At 39.3% G+C, this 17164-nt stretch overlaps 1 protein-coding gene across 1 annotated transcript in view; it reads right to left on the reverse strand.

Annotated features, from left to right (window-relative positions):
• Positions 1-4902: 4902 nt before the first annotated feature.
• The window catches only part of MET (MET proto-oncogene, receptor tyrosine kinase), a 166902-nt gene continuing 154640 nt past the window's right edge, over positions 4903-17164 (reverse strand). The window contains exons 19-21 of the mRNA XM_073651913.1: positions 11388-11553; positions 8325-8461; positions 4903-6246 (exon numbers count right to left, since the gene is read on the reverse strand). Coding sequence (XP_073508014.1) covers positions 6036-6246; positions 8325-8461; positions 11388-11553 — 514 coding nt within the window. The 3' untranslated portion in view covers positions 4903-6035. The remainder of the gene's footprint in view (positions 6247-8324; positions 8462-11387; positions 11554-17164) is intronic.

Below are 17164 nucleotides of genomic sequence, written 5' to 3' on the forward strand. Positions count from 1 at the left end.
CACTATCCAAATTCACCTCAAACTAGCTTCTGCAATCTTCATGATGTTTCAACTTCTGTGTCTTGATCAGTGGTGGTCCGGTGTCAGCCTCCCTCACCTTGGCCGGGTCTCTGACCACTGAGCACCTTGTTCTTCTGGGCACTGCAGGGAGGTTGCAATGTGGGAATATGACAGCACTAGAAGATAATGGGTTCCTTGTCGCTTCACGTTTGATTCTTCTCAAACCTTTGGCAGTTAATTTGTGACTTTTTCTCAACATGTTTTTTTGTGACCCTGTTGACTATTTGCAACAAAGCTTTTGATGGTTCTGTGATCACACCCCAATACCTTAGCACTATCAAGAGTCCTTGCAACAATTTTTGACTTTTCAGAGTCAGTTAAATCTAATTTTTATTCCATTTCGCCTGACATGCTGCCTAATAAATCTGCACACTTGATAAAGGGTGTTGTTATCTTTAGGCCACAAGCTCCCACATTACACAAATACACATCACCTGATGCTTTAAACCAATTATTTAAGTTTGTACAGCTTGGAGTTGGAAAATATGCAGAAAAATTATATGTTCAATCACTCATTTGTTTATTAATTCTGCTTATACTGTAGTTTACCAACTTGTTTTCCTTCTTTGCATTAATCACTGGCAAAAAAATCTGAAACGTGTCTGTAAATGGAGTTTTTGGTTTGGCTTACAATCCCAAGTCATGTAGCAAGGTTCTTTAAAGGGTCAATTTTGACTTTTACGAGTACCATTTCCAATTGGTGGCCGTAGAGTTCCTTTCCTTTTGCTCTCTGCAGAAAATATTTGCACATTTACACTCACGAGCATTGTATCGCCTATTACTCTACTTATGAAAACTTGGCGCCTTTCACAAGGAAAAACTTTAACCCTGAGATGCCCTGTTTAAAGATTTCTCAACCAGCTAAACAGTTCTCCTGCTTTATACTGATGAGGGGCAAAAACCCTGAAACACAAGTCTGCAAATGGAGTTTCTGGTTTGACAATTTATCCCAAGTCATGTGACAAAGCCCTTTAAAGGGTTGATGTTGACTTTAGGATTGCTATCTCCAGTAGGGCAGAGGTTAACATTCCTGTGGTACAATCTGTGTAACTGCACTGGGGATGAAGAGGTAATGGGGCTCACTTCTATTTCCAAAGCTGCAAGCAACTTTGTCACAGACATATAAAGAGGTCCATTATGATGAGCTACTGGACTGCAAAGGGCCCATATACCGTACTTGCACAGGGGCCCGCTCCTGTTTGTGTCTGCTTTTGCAATAGGTGGCACTAAAGTTCCTACCCTCATTCTCTCTAAAGAATATATTTGCCTTTTAAAATTGCCAAGCGTCATAGTCTTTGACATTAAAGGGGTTGTCCGGTCTAAAATCAAAAAAGTCTACAGTCACTCTGTGTGACAGCAGACTTATAAATCCCCCCAGCACACATTCTGCACTGTGAGGATTCATCGCTTTCTGAGCCGGCAATGGCAGTGATGTACAGTACAGACCAAAAGTTTGGACACACCTTCTCATTGAAAGATTTTTCTGTATTTTCATGACTATGAAAATTGTACATTCACACTGAAGGCATCAAAACTGTGAATTAACACATGTGGAATTATATACTTAACAAAAAAGTGTGAAACAACTGAAAATGTCTTATATTCTAGGTTCTTCAAAGTAGCCACCTTTTGCTTTGATGACTGCTTTGCACACTCTTGACATTCTCTTGATGAGCTTCAAGAGGTAGTCACCGGAAATGGTCTTCCAACCATCTTGAAGGAGTTCCCAGAGATGCTTAGCACTTGTTGGCCCTTTTGCTTTCACTCTGCGGTCCAGCTCACCCCAAACCATCTCGATTGGGTTCAGGTCTGGTGACTGTGGAGACCAGGTCATCTGGCGTAGCACCCCATCACTCTCATCCTTGGTCAAATAGCCCTTACATAGCCTGGAGGTGTGTTTGGGGTCATTGTCCTGTTGAAAAATAAATGATGGTCCTACTAAACACAAACCGGATGGAATAGCATGCCGCTGCAAGATGCTGTGGTAGCCATGCTGGTTCAGTATGCCTTCAATTTTGAATAAATCCCCAACAGTGTCACCAGTAAAGCACCCCCACACCATCACACCTCCTCCTCCATGCTTCACGGTGGGAACCAGGCATGTAGAGTCCATCCGTTCACCTTTTCTGCGTCGCACAAAGACATGGTGGTTGGAACCAAAGATCTCAAATTTGGACTCATCAGACCAAAGCACAGATTTCCACTGGTCTAATGTCCATTCCTTGTGTTCTTTAGCCCAAACAAGTCTCTTCTTCTTGTTGCCTGTCCTTAGCAGTGGTTTCTTAGCAGTTATTTTACCATGAAGGCCTGCTGCACAAAGTCTCCTCTTAACAGTTGTTGAAGAGATGTGTCTGCTGCTAGAACTCTGTGTGGCATTGACCTGGTCTCTAATCTGAGCTGCTGTTAACCTGCAATTTCTGAGGCTGGTGACTCGGATAAACTTATACTCAGAAGCAGAGGTGACTCTTGGTCTTCCTTTCCTGGGGCAGTCCTCATGTGAGCCAGTTTCATTGTAGCGCTTGATGGTTTTTGCAACTGCACTTGGGGACACTTTCAAAGTTTTCCCAATTTTTCAGACAGACTGACCTTCATTTCTTAAAGTAATGATGGCCACTCGTTTTTCTTTACTTAGCTGCTTTTTTCTTGGCATAATACAAATTCTAACAGTCTATTCAGTAGGACTATCAGCTGTGTATCCACCAGACTTCTGCAAAACACGACTGATGGTCCCAACCCCATTTATAAGGCAAGAAATCCCACTTATTAAACCTGACAGGGCACACCTGTGAAATGAAAACCATTTCCGGTGACTACCACTTGAAGCTCATCAAGGGAATGCCAAGAGTATGCAAAGCAGTCATCAAAGCAAAAGGTGGCTACTTTGAAGAACCTAGAATATAAGACATATTTTCAGTTGTTTCACACTTTTTTGTTAAGTATATAATTCCACATGTGTTAATTCATAGCTTTGATTCCTTCAGTGTGAATGTACAATTTTCATAGTCATGAAAATACAGAAAAATCTTTAAATGAGAAGGTGTGTCCAAACTTTTGGTCTGTACTGTATGCGTTATGCATACTCCTGGCCAGAGCCCATCTAGTGGGCGTGGCCTCACTCCATACACTGGTATGGAGCGAGGCCACGCCCACTAGACAGGTACTGCCCTGGGGTATGCATAGCGCATACATCACCGCCGTTCCCGACTCAGAAACTGGCGAATCCTCGCAGTGCACAGTGCGTGCACTGGGGGGATTCATAAGTCTGCAGTCACACAGAGTGACTGCAGACTTATTGATTTTAGACTGGACAACCCCTTTAAGGTCATCAACAATTTTATTGTGATGGAAAGCAGTTGAAATCGGGGCCATCTCTCTTGAGAGACCTTGTGATGGAACTATAGTCTTGCTTAGTAGTTCACTAAGAATAACACAAGAAAAAGTAATAGTTTTGTCTTAGCAGTTCTACTAGTCGATAAATGGGTATTAGACATAACGTCAGTAAGAAGGTAAATGTCTGAGAACTTTAATAGCACTTTTAAAAAGAAAACATCACATGTATTCTACAATATTTTAACCATTGCACATAAAAGTAGTATTGTACTTAGCATTAAAAATAAACATTTATTATAAAAATATAAAACTTTTAATGTCATACTTTAAATCAACAAATCCAGTTACATCCCACACCGAGTAATCTGTACAACATTAAACAATTCCACAGGAACAAGCATTTACTTTTAGTTACTGGGTAAAGTTATTTTACAAATGTGCTGCTCCAGTGTTCACATAACTAATAGTCTAGAATCATGAAATCTATACACCATATATATAAGTATAAACTGTTCAAAATTCTGTTCTGCCAGTGAAAAGTGATCATATAGTAACAGGGTATGTCCTTGTCCAAGAAGGGCTCCTTCCTGGCTGCTAGTGGACAGGCATTGCCCATCCATTTAATGGAAGGGATATGAAATGTACATCTGAATTCCAGTGTTTAATTACATACTGTATGACAAAGGTAAAAAACATATATTTAACCTTTTATTGTACATATATAGGTTACATCAGTAACACTCTGAAGAGGTCAGTGTAACTTGTGCAATACACTATTCAATATACAGTAAGTGAGATCACAGCACAACAAGGCATTAAAAAGAAACATTTATAAGGGTGTTTAATGAGCAGAACAAATGTGAATATTATCTAAGCCCAGATATGATTTAAGTTTGATGACAACATGCCCTTGTCTTGTTTTTATCAGTTGTAGTGTTGTTACAGGGAATCTGTCACCCTGGGACCTATCAGACCTCTAATATGGGCATACAGGTGATAGAAATGTGAATCTATACTTACCTGTATGTCCCATATTAGAGGTCTACTTGTTTTGTAATAGCGTTTTATTAAATTAGTTTTGGCAAGTTTCGCGTCCGGGAGAAGCAAAAAATCTCCGCCTATTAGCTTCATTTCCATATCCCCCCTCCCCTGCACGTCACAGGGGTCCTGTGACATGCAGTTCCCAGCCGGATCCTGCGCCTGCACAACTTACCCTGTACGGAAGTCGCTCTTCTTCCTGCTGTCTGTGTAGCCTTGTGGAGTAGGAAACTTGTGCGCAGGCGCCGGTGAGTCACCTGCCTACCCGGTGCCTACACACAGGGTAAATTGCGCAGGCACGGGATCCGGCAGGGGAGGGGGGGATATGGAAATGAAGCTAATAGGCGGGGATGTTTTGCATCCTCCTGATGCTTGCCAAAACTAATTTAATAAAAAGCTATTACACAGCAAGTAGACCTCTAATGGGACATACAGGTAAGTATAGATTCACATTTCTGTCACCTGTATGCCCATATTAGAGGGCTGATATTGCCCGGGGGGGGGGGGGGGGAGACAGATTTCCTTTAAGTAGACTTTATGTCAGGGGTGCAGGATTTCTTAAAGGAGCTGTCTTGACAAAGGAGCTGTCAGTCAAGCAGGAGAAGGTAGCAATGGGCCGAGAAATGAGCCGGAGAAACTTTATTTATCCAGTCGTGACGATTAATAGTGTTTTTTTACCTGTGGATTTTCCGCATTTAATGTAACTCTATGGGGAAAATCTGCACATAAAACTAAGCATACTTGAGAGAGAAATTGACATGTTGTGGATTTGAAACACGATCCGCAGGTCAGTTTACGCTGTGTAAAAAAGAATGTGGTTATTTAATAAGAATTCCTGATTGTTGAAACATCTTAACTCCTTTCTGCCTTTTTTACTCATTGAAAACCAGAAGCTGACTACAGAAATGCTACTAAGACATCACAACACAGTGACTCAGTAACAACTATGTCTTTGACATATAATCTTGGTCCAGTATGGGTATTGTAAGCATCATAGGAAAAATGAATCATCTTCTGGTGTGAAGCTGAAATCAAATCCAAATAATATCCTGTTCCACCACCTATTCGGCAGTCATACAATCATTCCTCTTTCTTGCCTTTCCAAGTTTCCAATGCGGCATTTTTCTTATGTATATAGTGTTGCATTTTCAGATTTGAACCGTTATCATGCTTCTTCATGTGTTATAATTGTCCACAATTTTCTTCAAAGAGTGTAGATATTAATCCACTTATTAACGTAGCAGTATCTACCTAGATAAAAGTGCTATACAGACAAGATAAAATAAAGTACAGTCCTCACAATGACAAGAACAGCCATATAGTATATTGTCCATCTTTACTTTATGGGCCATTTTCTTAGTATTTAACACATGGCAACTGAAGACGAAATAAAAAACATAAAAATAATGTTGCTTATTTTGTACCATCTTCATGACATCAGTCTGTAGTTGTCATTATTCATAAAGTTCTGCTTCTAGTGCAATAAAACAAAACTGTGACCAACGCTACCAGCGCTGACAAACACATTGATGAAGTAGACAGACAAATATTTAGTCTGTAGTTGAAAATCGACATGAATAGATAGAATTGTACGAAATAGTGAAAAATCACGTATCAAGGTTAAAGTCCATGTTTTCGTCAGTCGGTAATAAAGAAGGGTAGGGAGCAGAACATTTTATGTTGACGTATGTTGTGTTGATAAGCACATAATGCTCCCCAATGAAAGTTGAGAAGATGGAAGAAATTCTTGAGACCAGTTCAGAAAACGTTGGACGTAGTTCTGGTTTTGGATGCCAACATTTCAACATAACTTCAAACCTGTTTTAGAAAAAAAAATCATATTGTTTGTAGGATCTACAGACATTCTTACTCAGCTATTCGCTATTTTTTGTGTCTGGAAATAACATAAAAGCAACATAAGTTTTAACATTTCATTATGTGATATACCGAGTTCTCCTTTCAATAAATTACCACAAGTTCCAGGCCAAAAATCTTTGTTAAATTGTGAACTTGAAGATATATAACAGCTGATATCTCTAACTATGTCATACCACAAGTGCTTATCTTCTTACTATATAGCAGGGCTCCCTCAGCAAATGTATCAAACATTGCACCTAATCACTAAATTTCTTTTGACATTTATGGCTTCAGTTAATAATAAGAAGCAGAAGGTGTACGCAATAGAATGTGCTCATTAATTACTATCTCTACAATAAAGCCATATCAGTATAATACAATTGCAATATAGAAATCTTATAAGTATATAGGCAGATTTGTATGCTTAAAGGGAATCTGTCAGCAGGATTTCTCAAAGGAGCTGTCTTGACAAAGGAGCTGTCAGTCAAACAGGAGAAGGCAGTGATGGGCGGGGAAAAGAGCTGGAGTGACATAGGCTTGGGAAGAGATTCCACAACTGGAAAGAAGTTCAGCCTCATTTGCATATTGACTCAAACACTGATTTTTCGGAAATGGAGGAGCAGACAGTCTAGCTAAAGGTATTGCTGGACTTGTCTTTGCAAGAGCTACATGTGCATATTGTAACACTAATGCCCCTGCATGATCCCTCTTTCCCCTCCTTGCAGGGATGCTGACATACTCACCGCCCCGGCCGTGCTGTGACCTCCCCATCTCCTGGCATGTCTCATGCTCCCTGCTCACTGTGCACGCCTTCCTGGTGGCATACCTAATGCGTGCGCTCCACTGTTCTTAAAGGGGCAGCATGCACACCTTTAAAATGCCCCCAGCCAACATCTGGGAGGCATCTAGTATAAAAGGCACCCTCTCCAGTTTGGGAGATGTCTGAGCAACCCTTGTAGTTTCCCTACATGTCTTCTGTGTGTAACTGTATGTTGCCAGGTTCCCTGTCCTAATCTAGTGTAGTTATTATGTAAACCTGAACCCCTGGTCCTTGTGTGGCCAGGGCCTGAACCTGAAACCACATCCGACAGTCCCTGAATCCTGAAGCCGCACCGGCATGGAACTGGGCTGTAACAGGAGGAAAGAACAACTTGGCTGACTGTGCACGGCAGTTTTTTTTTTCTCCAACTTCAATCCTGCGGTGTGCTCAGTAGTCTTCGTGCCCTACTGTAGAGCTCTCAGACTGTCTGAGCAAAATTTGTTTATAAATGAGGAAGGAGCAATATGAAGCTGGAGAAAAAAAAACTATTATACTCAGTCAGCCGAGGAGGAGCTTTTTTCCTCCTGTTATTGCTCTGTGATTGAGTGAGCAGATCAAGTATGTTAGTTCCCAATGCTGTTCCTCTGACAGTTGAGACACATGTCTCCAATGGTGTTTCTTCCAACTGCAATTCGCCCTAACACGTGACTAAGATAGGTTGCAGCTTCAAATTTGTGACGACAGCTATTTTTATCATATTCTAACCCCTTTAAGGAACTATTAGGCTATGTTCACACACATGTTTTTTTCTGCTGCAGATCTGCAACTAACTTTTATCTGGCAGGAAAACAGCTGCGTAAAAAACGTGCATATTTTCTGCGTTTCTGCTGTGTATTTTTGACCCCCCATTACTTCGTATGGGTGAAAAAAACGCAGCAAATACACAGTAGGTGTGTTTGGTGCTGCAGAAGCGCTGAAAGAAGTGACATGCTCTATTTTCCAAATACGCAAACAAGGCAAAAAATACGCAGCAAACAAAAAGCAACATGTATGATCAGAGAATTCTGGATTATCATAGACTTCGCTGGTACTGCTAGACAAAGCTGAAAATTTGCATAAAAATCTGCTGCAAAATACGTAGCAAAGCACAACGTGTGTGAACATAGACTAATATTTGTTGAAGTAATAAAGATATAAATATGATCAAATCATATAATTATCGTGGGCATGCTAACATACTGAACATTTTAATATAGTACGTGGTTCATCTGAAACTTACAATGCATCAGGACAATATTCTGGCTGTAAAAGTCTTCTTCCTTGTAGTAAATATACAGTTATATCAAAAGAGTTAACATCGGCGTAGGGTGGCGCTCCTCTGGTCATTAACTCCCATAGCAGTATGCCAAATGACCACTACAAAATAATAAAAGACATTAGTATTATTGATATTTGAATGTTGTGTTGTATTGCAGAAAAGATCTAGATTTTGATCTGCAAAAGCTGGCATTTGGCTTTTGACATAGATATATTTATTACTAATCACTAATATATTTATACCACTAATCACAGCAGGTTTTATACTTATTATAAAAGCTGTCTTTCTGGAACATAAGACTTGACAGAATGAATATTTAATAATATGCTGTCCAGATGTCTAATGACTATCTCTTTCTGAGTTAAGAGGCAGCATTATGTAATTTATATCATAATTGCAGACGTCCCAATTCTACTAACATAAACTTGCAACTGTGAAGTATTCATGAGATCATTAAATCACTGAGGGCTATATCACCTGGGTAATAACTGTAAATGAATATATTTTACTAAATACACATGAGAGTAATTCAGATGAAACCCTGTCATACAAGGGTAATATAGTGAGCGGCTTTCCAGGACTATGTACACACACACCACTGAGAATATTGCTTTACATGTTATACAGGGGATTCTATGACAGAGCATGGTTTAGTTTTGATAAATTGTTTGTCATTGCTAGGAAACCTAAATATGAGGCATTCAATGAGAAACTTGCATAGTTCTACTAATGTAAAAAGGAAAGCGTATCTAAAATTCTTTAGAACTCGGAATTGCCACAAATGTTGTCCATATGTATGGATATAGCAATAGGGGTGCAGGAATAGGTAAGGAATCTCAAAATAGATCTCATATAACATAAAGGAACAGTAGCCATATATATGAATAGTTAAAAAGTGTGCACTCTGCTTGGAGTACATGTCTACAGTGTACAGCATACAGATTGTATAAGCCTACGTCATGATATTAATATGAATTACATCCATCTGTGCTGTATTCACTTAAATGGAGTTGAGTGTCTGGTACATGTAGGGGGGAGATACTGTGCTTGAGTAAATGCTTAAAGAGTTACTAAACTTTTTTATTTTATTATCCTCCAGGAAATGCCACATTTTGAATTTTTGTAATATACTTAATTACCTTATTTTGCTTCATCTCCAAAACACTACTCCAATATGGTTTCATTGCCCAGTTCACGTTCTTATAGTAGCTGCTTTCAACTGCTGCTCAGCAAAGATGCCTACACTATATTCAGTCTGTGTGTTATAATCCCCTCGTCTAAGTCTGTCTTCTCCTCACCCCTGAACTTAGACTGGGGCATTCAAGTACACAGATTGTTTGAATATAGTGTACAGATCTTGCTGAGCAGCAGTTGGAAGTAGATTCTAAAGGGGCATGAACTGGTCATTGAAACAGCACTACAGCCTAGTGTTTGGAAGAGAAGCAAAACAAGGTACTGAACTATATTATTAAAAAAGCATAACTTTGCAATGCCTGAAGGATACTTATATTGAAAAATGCTTAGTTACTCTTTAACCCTTTCCTGCCAATTTTTGTTTTTGTGCTTTTTTTCCTCCGCTTCTTCCAAGAGCCATAACTTTTTATTTTTCCATCCAAATATCTGCTTGACTTGTTTTTTTGTGGGATGAGTTGTAGTTTTGAATGACGCCATTCATTTTACCATTCAATGTATTGAAAAATGTGAAAAAAATTCCAAGTATGGTGAAACTGGTAAAAAAAAATTTAATTCTGACATTTTTTTTGTGTTTTGTTTTTACAGCATACATTCTGTGGTAAAGGTTACTCTAAATTATAATTTTCCAGGTCACTACGATTATGGTAATACCAAATTTGTATATATATTTTTTTATTTAAAAAAATTTGAAACAAAAATTCAGAAATTTGTATCAAAAATTTTTTGGGGTTTGTGTTGTTATATTCTAAGACACGTAACAATTTTTTTCCATCGAATAAGCTGGGAGAAGGCTTGCTTTTTGCTTGACAAATTGACAATTTTATTGATACAATGTTTGGCTAGATGTAACATTGATTTTTTTTTATTGAATTCTTTTAAGGAGGAGTAGTGTCCAAAAAAACACATTTGTGATTTTTTTTCTTGTTACAGTGTTTACCAATCGCATTACTTAATTTTATATTTCAGTAGATCAAACTCCTATTAAAGTGATGATGCAAAATATATTAATTTCTTTTTATTTCTTTATTTTCAATGGAGGTAATGAAGGGCGATTTGAACTTTTATATTTTATAATTTTTTATATTTCTACAAACTTTTTTTTATTTATTTGTTAGGCCCCTTAGGGGTCTTGAACCTTCGATTGTCTGATTGCTTATATTATATAGTGCAATACCACAGTATTGAAGTATATAATGTATATCTCAGACTCTTTTGAAGGTCAGCATATAGCTAAGCTTCAGAGGAGAGCCAAGATGGCAGCGGTGGGGGCCTTCAGAACAGGGCACCAATGGGAGTCGGAAAGTGCAAGCAGCATTAATTGCCGCTGTCAGAACTTCTATTTAAATGCCGCTGTCAGAGACTGGTTAACAGTCAAATCCAGAGCTGACTGCGTCTGTAAGAGACAGATGCTGGCTATTTAATGTAGTTATCTGTCTCGTGTGGGGGGAACTCAGCTTCTGAATCCTCTCCACACGCGATCACCCCTGCAATCACGTACATGTACATGATATTACAATAAGGGGGGTTAAGGGACCACGGTGCTCAATAACATATTTACTGGCTTATTCTAAGTAATATGACATCAAAGATTTTCACAGAAAACTCATTTATTGTTCACAGTGCTATGCTAATACAATTTTCTAGTGTACATGCTGCAAATTTTAAAAATTATCTTGTGAAAAAAAAATTACATATGGTGAATAAAAAAATACATATGCAAAAGGCCATCAATATATATTCCTAGAAAAGAAATGTCTTAGCACAAAAGGTGCATTAAAATGATGTAAACATTTCAATGAAACAATAATGAATGAATTAGTTAATACTCACCACATCAGATTTTGTGGTGAACTTCTGGGTCTGAAGACTTTCCAGGGCCATCCATTTCACTGGCAGTTTGGCGCCAGTTTTGTTGTGAACACTGTAGTATTCCTTATCATACACATCTCTGGCAAGACCAAAGTCGGCCACCTTGACAGTGAATGTTTCATCAAGCCTACATGAGAAAATGAAGTGAAGAACTTAATCCTTGCTTTGTCCTAGTTCAATCAATTCCTTCTCTATTCATTATGGAAAGCAGCATACATCAAATATTATTGCAGAATTCATTGGACACTAAGACTAATTGCGATATGACTTAGGATAAAAGACAAACCAGAATCTCAATTTGCAGACATGGTACCTTAAGTCATATTGCAAGGCTCATTAAAGAGTTGATATTGACTTTTAGGATTGCTGCTTCTAATAGGTGGCACTACAGTTTTAGTCCTATTCCTCTCTGAAGAGACAATGTGCATATTTAATTTCCCAGAAGAGCTTGCATAGCTTATAAATCTCCTCACTCTGACATTCCAGGCTTGGCTTGTCACTCTCCACAAGGAGAAATGTTACCCCTTAGACCATAGACTTAGACTCACAAGCGAAAAGTCTGTTAGTGTAGATTCCCATCTAAAGAGGCCGTCCTTGTCACTAGCAGATGGGTTCACACAATTTGATCAAGCAATAAGAATCTTACATTTAAAAATTTAGTCATAAAAACAGTAGTGCAGTTCAGAATTAATATTACATTCAATGATGAATTAGCCTGCTCAGAGTGTGGTTGTATACTAGAGCATGCCTATTGTAGGAACTTTTGGCATTGGGCACTCTGTCTGGTTTGCAGCTATGCACCCCAATATTCAGTGACCCGCAATGCATTGAGTGTTCTGTGTTGGGTCTTAACATTTCTATCATAGCCATAAAGGAAAGAGTTGCCTAGCCATTTAAAGAGAACCTGTCAGAAGGATTTATAAACTATAGGCATGGCCATAATGGAGCTGTGATGCTGATTAATCTGATACCTGTTGTGAAGGGATCCGATAACTGGCTGTTGAATATTCACCTTATGAAATTTTCGTAAAATGACACCTTCTGTGCTCCAGTGTGCTTCGGGGCAGGACGTGGAGGTAGGGTCTTCTTCTGGTTGTCCGCTACTCCACCACCCTGCTCTGCTTCTTGCACAGATCGCTGATTTAGTGACCTTCCTCCTATTTAAAATTTTGCGCTGTCATCATTGTGTGAGCAGCGCATGCGCAGTATGAGTCTGCATCCTGTGTGCAGAACTCCAATAAAATGGCGTCAGAGGCGGCGCATGCGCACATTGAGATTTCGGCTCGGAAATATTTTTCACTGAGCCAAAATCTAAATCTGCGCATGCGCCACCTCCGGCGCCAATTTATTGGAGTTCTGCACACAGGACGCAGACTCATACTGCGCATGCGCCGCCCACACAATGATGTCAGTGGCGCAGAATTTTAAAATGGAGGCAGGTCGCTGAATTATCAGTGACCAGTATAAGAAACAGAAGAGGCTGGTGGGGGGGGGGGGGGGCAGAGAAGACCCTGCCCCCATGTCCCGCCGGGAAGCACACTGGCGCACTGAAGATGTAATTTTATAAAAACTTCATGAGGTGAGTAGTCAACAGCCACTGATGGAATCCCTTCACATCAGGTATCAGATTAATCAGCATCACAGCGCCATTATTGCCATGCCTATAGTTTATAGGTTCACTTTAAATAAAAAAAAACACAGAATGGTAATAAAAGTAATACAATAAGTAGTACTTACATTATTAATCCCCTGCTGTTCTGTTCTGGCACTTCTCAGGTTCCCTACAAGCCTCTGTGCTTTCTGCCCTATCTGGACGAGCCTGTGACCAACACTGACCGCTTAAGTCAATGATGAGCTGTATTTGTCACATCTGTCCTGATATAGCAGGAAGTATAGATGCTGGCAGGGGAACCTCATGAGAAGTGTTGTATTGGGAAAAACTGTCAGATCCTTACTTTTGCCCATTTTTCCTGCTTTTCACACACTGACTTTAAGAACTGACTCTTGCTGACTAATATATTGGAGTGTCATTGTAACAAATCAAATCAGTGTTATTCATTTTCCCTATAGGTGGTGTTACTGTTATGACTGAACGCTACATGTCCCTTCTTTTTGGTGCTCCTACGTTTGTGGAATGGATAATTTAGAATGCTGATGGCTGTGTGCTGTGACAGAAAAAAATTGACCGGCACAACCAAAACAAGAAATAGGTGTGTACAGGTGCTTACTAGGAGCAGCTACCTTCATATACAACTAACAAATAAAGCAGCACTCTGCAACGCTAAGTATACGAACAGGAAATACATGAAATTTGAATAGCAGACTTAGCGTTGCAGAGAGCTACTTTATTTGTTAGTTGTATATGGAGGTAGCTGCTCCTAGTAAGCACCTGTACACACCTATTTCTTGTTTTGGATGTGCAGGCCAGTCTTTTCTGTTTGTATGTATAGGTATAGGGTCTATGACTGAGCACTCTGTCTCTAGGCCACAGGCGGTTTTAATTGCAGCAGGATCTTGATTTCCCATACACATGCAGACTTTGGTTTCTTAGAGAGGAGTTCACATTGTCAGGGTCCTGGTATGATGAGAAACGCCTTACCATGGCTATCAGGTACATATGAATTGGCCAATTTGTGCGCTAAGATTCCTCAGTTATTTCTATTTTCTACAGCAGTAATGCTCTTCAAATTTCATATATTTCATGTTCGCTTACTTAGCGTTGCAGAGTGCTGCTTTGTTTGTTAGTTATATTTCAAGACAGATTGTGTTTAGAGATCCTGCTCTTCAGCTAGGGATTATTATACCGTGTTAATCTCTGTTGCTTTTCCTTCAGTTTGTTTGTATGTCTTCCTCCCCAGTACCCTTTCCTTTCTTTTACATTTGGGCTCTGGGAGGTTTTCCACGTATTCTGTTTGTTGTATGGTTCTTCTTATTTTCAACCACCTTTCCTGTGTGTTTATGTGATTACGTTCATAGGCCTGTGCCTTTTCCTCAGATTTTTATGTATTTCACTTTATAGTTATACTTAGCGTTGCAGGGTGCTACTTTATTTGTTAGTTGTGTGAGACGGGAGGTCTGTGTCATTACAGATTCAACTTCACTATTTTTACAATGTGTGTATTGTATACAATGTGTTTCTTCAACAATTCAAAGATATTTTTTACTGCCTCCGCATCTGGTCAAATGTTACCTGAGTATTTAATAATCGTGCATTTAATCAACGTCAAAAATGACAAAATGATGTTATGGATCCGTTAATCTTAGAATGCATTTCCAAAAGTTTTTAGCTGGACCCTTACTTAGAAAATGTTGTTAATGCCTAAGATCAGGCAGATGAAAACTGACCTTTTGCGTGTAGATATCTTTTTAGCATCACTATATACAGGGTAATGAAAATGGTGAAATATGACACAGGAAATCCATTTATAATTTAGCATGAAGCAAAGGGAACTTATAAACATATTAACATTTATCTTCCTGATAAAAGCACACGTGTGGAATGTATCAGATGGGAAATTGATACTGTTCTTTCCGGTGATAAAACTAAGAATAATTTTGGAATCGGTTAAAAAACAATGATGCTTCACACAGGGTCAGCATGCTTGGAAACATCTGACCCCCATAAGACCCTATTTTTGGGGAGTCAAAAGAATCAAACTGTGCTTAGAAGTGAATTTTTATGTAGATGGCTTTTTCAATAAAGGAAAAGTAAACTACTGTACATGTAATATGCTGTTTAACTGATTGTACTGTGTCCATCAGAGTATATGGAGTAGACTGTGTCCAGCAGAGTACAGTATAAGGCTAAGTGCCCACGAAGCAGAAATGCTCCGGATTTTTTCTGCATCTCCCTGGCAGGAAAAACGCATTCGGATTTTACATGCGTTTTCCTCCCAGGTAGAAGCGTTTGTCAAGCGTTTTTGCATGCATTTCTTCATGCGGGTTGAAAAGCGCTTTTTCAAGCGATTTTAGCATCACTTGGAAAAGTGCTTGACAACTTGGTCACACTATATAAATCAATGCAACCGGCATGGATTTATATAGTGTGACCAAGTTAATAGTTAAAAAAAGAATAAAAATGGTAAAAAAAATAAAAAAAAACATTATACTCACCTTCCGATGGCCCCTGGTCTCCTTCTCCGGTGCGTCCGGTGTCTTTGGACGCACCGGAGAAGGAGACCGGGGGCCATCAGAAGGTGAGTATAATGTTTTTTTTTTATTTGATTTTTTTTTTAACTACAGGTACTATGGTACCTGGGTCTGAAGGAGAGTCTCCTCTTCTCTAGACCCGGGTACCATCCGCGCATTGAATCGCTTAATATCCGAAAGTGTACATGTACTCATGCGGATATTATGCGATTCAATGCAAAATTAATGGACATGCTGCAGATTTTTCCGCAATGATCATCCACAACGGAAATTTCCGCAGCATGTGCACAGCACATGCGGACTATCATTGGGGACCATGGGAGACCTTCTACCAAGCGTTTTTTATGCGTTTCCGTGGCGGAATTGCCGCTGCAGAAATGCTTAAAAAATGCATAGTGGGCACACAGTCTAACTATTCTTTAGAGAAGTTCATGTCCCCGAATGTAGCCATGACAAAAAGAATGAATATTTCCAATAAAGGGTATTTTGCTCTGGGAATCTCTTTGATCCTAAGAATAAAGTGGCTGCATCTCTGATATAGGTTTGCATTCCCCATCTGACTTTTCCCTGCACAATGATGCTCCCAGCCATCTAGCTCGGCAAGAAATTTTAGACCAGGCTTATTCAGGTGAGCTTAACGCAATGCAAGTAAAAGAGTGAAGGGAATACTTATTTATTTTACTCACTTATTCATTTCCACAGCACTTTCCAAACATCATCATCATAAATTCCCTATCAGTATGACTTTGGAGTGTGGGAGGAAACCGGAGGAAACCCACGCAAACACAGGGAGAACATACAAACTCCTTGCAGATGTTGTCCATGGTGGGATTTGAACCAAAAACCCCAGTGCTGCCAAGCAACAGTGCTAACCACTGAGCCCCGTGCTGCCCAAAACAGCACTACAAACCTTTTTAATCTCAGGATTGGAGGTGGTTCCAGAGATTGGACCCCCTGATCGTAAAGTGATGGCATATCTTAGTAGCAGCATCAAAACAAAGACGCACTATGGTGGCATCATCTGGTGAGAGTTCTCATATAAATAACTTTTTGCATTTTCTGTAAGCTCAGATAAAAGTCTTCTGTTTTGCTTTCACATAGACATAGTTAGAATAAGGTTTGAAAAAGAAAAAAAACCTCTAAACTACAAATTAAGTCGGCAACATGTGTGGCCATCAACCAAAAGTGGACATTTGTGTGCTGTTATAACGAATGTCTATTTAGTAACAAGTTCTTCCAGGTTACAGGAAAAGCAATGTAACACTTCTAATGTATTGTTCTCTACATTATAGATTATGTTACACTGCTGCTGCATAGACTTCTCCTGTTTGCCCTCTGACCTATTCACTTTAACTTTAATTTACAGCACTATGGCGTTAAAATCATTATGTCATAGTAAATTTAAAGACTTTTTAAGTACAATGACCTGCCTTTAATTAAATGTGGATTTTATTGCTACAAGTCGAAATGAGAAATGACTCAGATGTGGCATCAATCATCTGAGAATTACGAATACAGCGATAAAGGAGGGGCTGTCTGGAACGGTGCAAGAAACATTGCTGTAAGGACAGACAGGCAATGCAGTATTA

Source organism: Phyllobates terribilis, unplaced genomic scaffold (genome assembly GCF_046119375.1).
Source record: "Phyllobates terribilis strain yellow unplaced genomic scaffold, ASM4611937v1 Scaffold_11__3_contigs__length_659146591, whole genome shotgun sequence".
Lineage (NCBI taxonomy): Eukaryota > Metazoa > Chordata > Amphibia > Anura > Dendrobatidae > Phyllobates > Phyllobates terribilis.